Raw genomic sequence first — 6,015 nt, forward strand, 5'->3', positions numbered from 1 at the left:
AACTCCTTTCCCTTTCTCTACAAATCCCTACATTAGAGATTCAACATGTGGATTTAAAGAGAACAATTTCTCCATTTTTCCTTTTTTACTCCATTTCTCTTCTATCAAGCTATCCAAACAGATCATTTGAGAGTAGAGAGTTCTTTTTCTTTTCTTCTCTCCAAATCACCCCCAATCCAAATGGGATGTTAGAGATTGATGCAAGAGATGTTCTTTGTAAACTTAGTTGAAATAACATTTGGAAATGTTAAAAATATATTAAATCTTCACAAATAAAGGATTCAGACCATAGAAATAATTAACTACCATCCCAGGAGAAGATTAGGTTTGCTTAGAGTCATCAGCAATATTATTATGCTTCAAGCAACCATAACCTTAGGTTTTGTACAAATTGCAATTACGTCAATGTTTGGCATATTCAAACAAAGGAAATAATTTCACAGTATTATGCACCAGTTCCCATTGCAACAAAATCTCTTGTGGTTTCCCACGATTGAAAGTTGATACAGTTCTCTGACCAATAACCAAAAAAACAGATATCAAGGTGGACAGGACTGAAATTGAACATGAAGGAAATAGGAGCATGTCCATGAAGTATCCCCCAAAGTGTCCTACCAAAAAATAATAATTAAAAGAATTGATACACCACGAAGAGTGTCCCACACGTGTTTAGTTTCTGGTACGTGTCGGTCACGAACATGACCCTATTTTGGAGTGTCCATGCTTCCTACCCCACCATTGTCCTCATAATTTAAAAAATGTCATTGACACACCATTCTAGATGCATTTTCTATATAAACTTTCTATTTGTAAATCATTTTCCTATTAGAAAAGCAGACCAACGAATACAGGTACCCATATAGTGGAGTACTAGACATCTTTGTTATTTATTAGCTAGAGATATTGTCCAACATAATATTGTATAATAATATACAAAAATGATATTGATCAAATGGGTAAAGTAAGATATTTTTAATGGATGTTCATTTCCTACATATATTTCTGTATTATCTTCCAAGTAAACATACTGATCCAAATAGCTCAAAAGAAAAGCATTTAGATTCTATAAGGACGTTGAGCAAGAGAGAAGAATATTACATGTTCTACGAGTGAGGTTCTGATATACCAGGGTGCAACACAGTTACATCGAATGTTATCTTTTGCCCACTCACAAGCCAAATTCTTTGTAAGTTGATTCATTGCACCTGTAAACAGCAAGTAAGACCCGAAAGCATGTATCTTCACAGCCATGAAGTTTCCATCACATACACATACTAATGCAACAAACAAAGCATATCTTGACAGTAACTTACCCTTACTGGCTCCATAAATAGATCCAGAACCAATATGCACCAGACCAGCAACGGAGGAAATGAACACAATGCTTCCAACTCCGGATGCTTTTAACAAAGGGTATGCAAGTTGGCAAAGATGGAAAGCAGATTCAAGGTTGGTGGCCATAATCACGGAGTATTCTTCAGTTGTATACTCAATAGTTGGCTTCCTGATATTTGTGCCAACATTGTTTATCTAGCGCCACAAGATCATGTAGGATTTTAGTTTGTAATAGGTCCAGGGAACATGAGAATATTAAGAGATTATTTCATTTTTATCCCTAATTTTTTACACGATTTTCAATGACCCCCAGACTACTCTTATTTTCATGTGAACTCCTATACTATTTAAGTTACTATCAATTTTGCCCTGCCGTCATATTTGAAACGGAAAAAGTTAAAAAAATTACATTTTGGCCCCAAATTTCAAAAAAAATATGTAGACCCACCCTTTCCAATACCAGCAAACCACCACCACCAACCACCACTTCAAGCCCTTCTATCTCTTTCGCCATAACTCCGTTTTGCCTCATTTTTACGTCGTTGGATTCAACTCACAATCTAATTTTCGTATCACATCTCACACGTCTCGTTCTCCCTCTTTTTGTTTGCTATCGGAGCTCCGAAAGTTGATAATAAAAAATAAAAAAAATTCTTCTCATTTTTTACCTTTCTTCGAGCCATCTTTCGGACTTCATATCTTTTTCGATTCTTGACGGTTCTACTTCATTCTTTTGCCATTCTCTTCACCTCACTTCCTACTTCGCCCTACACTACCTCGCTTTCTCACTTCTTTGTGTAATGAACGGTTTTAGTATGCCGAAAGTTGTCCGAAAACTAATTTTGAAAATTTCATCCGGTAGAGATCACCATCTTTTCCTCCATTTTACCCAAATTTTCATCAAAATTTCAAGGTGAGCATAAAAGAATTTCCCATTAAAGATACATGTAATGTAACTAACAAAAGCCTTTCAAATTTTAGAAATTTTTAGAAATTTCACGGGGGCCGTCAAATGTTGTGTCAAAACCATGAGAAAGAGCTAGAAGGTGATTTTTTGGAAACACTTGAGAAGCGCAAACACATATATAAGCACTGACGGTTTGGATGGTTTGCTGTAGGTGTGTGGATATTAGTATGAACACACATTTGAAGACGGTGAAATTGATAGTGAAGGGGAAAAATCCAGTTACTCTTGATCACCTAAGGTGATGAGTAACAACATCCGCTACTACATTCTACCTAAGCGACACCTCGAGTCAAACCCAAAAAGCCCACTGTAGGTATTGCACATCGCATAGTTACTGACCTTTGGTGCATCGTGTTTACTGGTTTCAATCTTTTCATTTCTTCTAATTTCAAGAAAGCCTTTGGGCCGTGGTTGGGGCTGAGGTCGTGGCCACGGATGTGGACCTGGTGGCCAATAATCGAGTTGCTCTGGTTTTATTCATTTGAGCACCTGGCTATGTGAAATTAGTATGTTGTAGGGAGTGTTTGTTAATGATTGCCAGACCCAAAAGATGGCATTACTACCAACTTTTTCATTTTACTGTTAGCTCTGTTTCTTATATATTGAAAGTGCTTCTTTTATATTCTTTGGCCTTGTTGTCAAAGTAGTCTTCTATCTCATGACTTGAATGAGCTTTCTATGAAATTATTTGTTTCATCTAATCTATTCATAATGTCATGGTCTATTTTATCTAGTAGAGATCACCATCAGACTTATGTTAAAAGTTTTTGGCCATACAGATGAATGTTTTGAAATTTTCAAAATTAGTTTTCAGACAACTTTCGGCATACCAAAACCGTCCATTTTACAAAGAAGTGAGAAAGCGAGGTAATGTAGGGCGAAGTAGGAAGTGAGGTGAAGAGAATGGCGAAAGAATGAAGTAGAACCATCAAGAATCGAAAAAGATATGAAATTCGAAAGATGGCTGGAAGAAAAGTAAAAAATGAGAAGAAAATTCTTCTTTTTTTTTTATCAACTTTTGGAACTCTGATAGCAAACAAAAAGAGGAAGAACGAGACGAGTGAGATGTAATACGAAAACTAGACCGTGAGTTGAATCCAACGACGTAAAAATAAGGCGAAACGGAGTTATGACGAAGGAGATAGAAGGGCTTGAAGTGGTGGTTGGTGGTGGTGGTTGTGGTTTGCTGGTATTGGAAATGATGGATCTGCATATTTCTTTTGAAATTTGGGGCCAAAATATAATTTTTTTAACTTTTTTCGTTTCAAATACGACGGCAGAGGCAAAATTGATAGTAACTTAAATATTATGGGGGTACGCGTGAAAATAAGAGTAGTCTGAAGGTCATTGAAAATCATGTAAAAGAATAAAGGTAAAAGTGAAATAATCTCGAATATAAACATATAGGATTCAGCATTCCAGCATAACATTGTTTATCTAGAGCCAGAGGATCACGCACGCAAAGAAACCCTTTGAAAGTTCCAACATAAAAATAAAAATAAAAAGAAAGAAAGACAAAGGGTGATTTAAACAGACATGTTCCAATTTGAGTAGAGCAATGGCAATTAAAAAGACATGTATTTACTACTTCCTTGGATAAAGGTTATATTCTAAACCCAAAAGAAACAATACAAAAATAAAATGCCTAAAGGGTTTGTGGAGAGGAACTGTTAAATAGCAAGCACACGCAATGCTTGACTTGATAAACTAACTATATTTCATTTCATCATCAAAAGAAATGGAAACATAGAAAGTGAAGTGAACAGATTAGTGCAGACTTGGAAAGGTTTATAAAATACTTGTCGACGAGGTTAAATAAAGGATCTTGAGTCTTGTTGATCTATTCTATTGGTATAAAAGAAAAGTCATCTGCAAAACAAGACATGGTAGAAAAGGAGGGAGGACACACACAACACAACACAACACAACACAACACAACAAAACGAACGAGTATCTATCTATAAAGAAATTGGATAAAAAATTGACTTACAAGAATGTTGAGCTTGCCATCGAAGAGAGAGGAGGCTTTATCAAGCAACTGTTGTCGTTGGGATGAAGAAGAAACGTCGCAGACAGAAGCAGTGACGGTAAAGCCTTTAGAGGCCCATTCTTGTAAGCAACCACTCAGCTCTGCTTCGTTGCGGGAACATGTGTGCACTTGAGCCCCTAATTCACCTAGTTCCTCCACAACTGCGTGCCTATAAACCATCAAACCAATCAAACCTCCCTCCCGCCATTATTATTATTATTATAATATTGCAATGTCAACCAATTCTCAACTCTAAATAAATCAACAATTTTTTCTTTCCTTCTACCCGATGATCGAGAATTAAAATTAATTAGACTAAAAAATAAAAAGAGAGAGAGAGAGAAAAGAGAAGACACCCAATGCCACGAGTGCCACCGGTGACGAGTGCGGTCAATCCCGTGAGACACCACCTCGAATTTATGCTACTGCTCTCCACCTTCGCCATTGTCCTCTCTCTCTCTCTCTCTCTCTCTCTCTCTCTCTCCACTCAACTCAAGATTATGATTTTAAGACCTTTTTTTATTGAAAAAGTCTGGGCACCAGATTGTGATTAGATATGTGTAGTGTAGTGTAGTGTAGTGTGATTTTATATATAAAATAAAATAAATTTAAATTATAAAATGATAATTTTAAATAAATTTTGAGTAATTAAATTTGAATTGATAGTATTTTTATTTTTTTTTAATCTGTTGGTTTGATTTGTTTTACTTGCCACCCCCTTTGTATGGTGGTGGTTTGGTGAGAGGGAATTAAAAATATGAAAAAAAAAATTATATTTGATTTATAAATTAAGTAATAGCGAGAAATGATAAAAATATATATATATATATATAGATATAAGGAAATAATTTTTTTTTTTATATCTAATTTTAAGTTTGAGCAAGAAATAAGGAGAAATGGTAATAGGGATGATCCTCTAACCAAACCTAGTTCATTTCGCACTAAATTAGTGAGATTTTGTGAAAAATAAATTGATTAGTTATAAAATATTTATAATACTAAAATTATATCTTAAAAAACAAATTAAAAAAAAATAAAAAAAAAACTAATATTCATCTCTCACTTGTTCTACTTCTCCACCCATCCAAATATAATAATGAGAAAATATAATATTTTTGTAAAACTTATGTTGTGTGTAGGATTATTTTATTGGATAGATTAGTAATTAAATTAATTTATATGGCTCATTTATTAATATCAAAGAATTAGTTATGAAATGGCATTATATTTTTTATTACTTAGATGGATAATTTTGTAACTTTGAGAAATTAGGTTAATAAGCCCACTTTGTTGTGGCTTTAAGTCTTGGGAAACAAACAAAACAAAGGTTGGAAATTGCTTCATAGGCGGCAAGGTTTGAGAAGGTAAAAGGAAAAAAGAAAAGAAAAAGAGAAGAGAGGTTCAAGTGAGGCTGCAATAGGGATTGGAGGTAGCACGTTGGGTGATTTTGAGACATCCATTGGTTGAGGTAAAATCTGCTTTTACTGTTGATTATTAAGTTTATGTTGAGGAATTAAACAATCAAATGCATTAAGGGGATTTGGAAGATCTATAGGTGTCTACTTAGGTTTTGAAAATTGGGTGCAATGTGTAAGTGTAACTTTGGGTGGGTAATAGAAACAATGGAGTTTTGTATCATGGGTAAGGGCGTGTTTGGCTATAAAGTTGGGTTGAATGATTTGAT

The 6,015-nt window shown here is 34.7% G+C and overlaps 1 protein-coding gene across 1 annotated transcript in view; it reads right to left on the reverse strand.

Moving 5' to 3' along the window:
* Nucleotides 1-4,891, reverse strand: part of LOC145788689 (tropinone reductase homolog At5g06060-like) — a 10,613-nt gene extending 5,722 nt beyond the window's left edge. The window contains exons 1-4 of the mRNA XM_082893521.1: nt 4,688-4,891; nt 4,293-4,500; nt 1,314-1,530; nt 1,099-1,205 (exon numbers count right to left, since the gene is read on the reverse strand). Of these exons, the coding sequence (XP_082749647.1) occupies nt 1,099-1,205; nt 1,314-1,530; nt 4,293-4,500; nt 4,688-4,776 (621 nt within the window). The 5' untranslated portion in view covers nt 4,777-4,891. The remainder of the gene's footprint in view (nt 1-1,098; nt 1,206-1,313; nt 1,531-4,292; nt 4,501-4,687) is intronic.
* Nucleotides 4,892-6,015: the final 1,124 nt, after the last annotated feature.

The sequence above is a fragment of the Camellia sinensis genome, chromosome 11 (assembly GCF_055761805.1).
Source record: "Camellia sinensis isolate YWXY chromosome 11, ASM5576180v1, whole genome shotgun sequence".
NCBI lineage: Eukaryota > Viridiplantae > Streptophyta > Magnoliopsida > Ericales > Theaceae > Camellia > Camellia sinensis.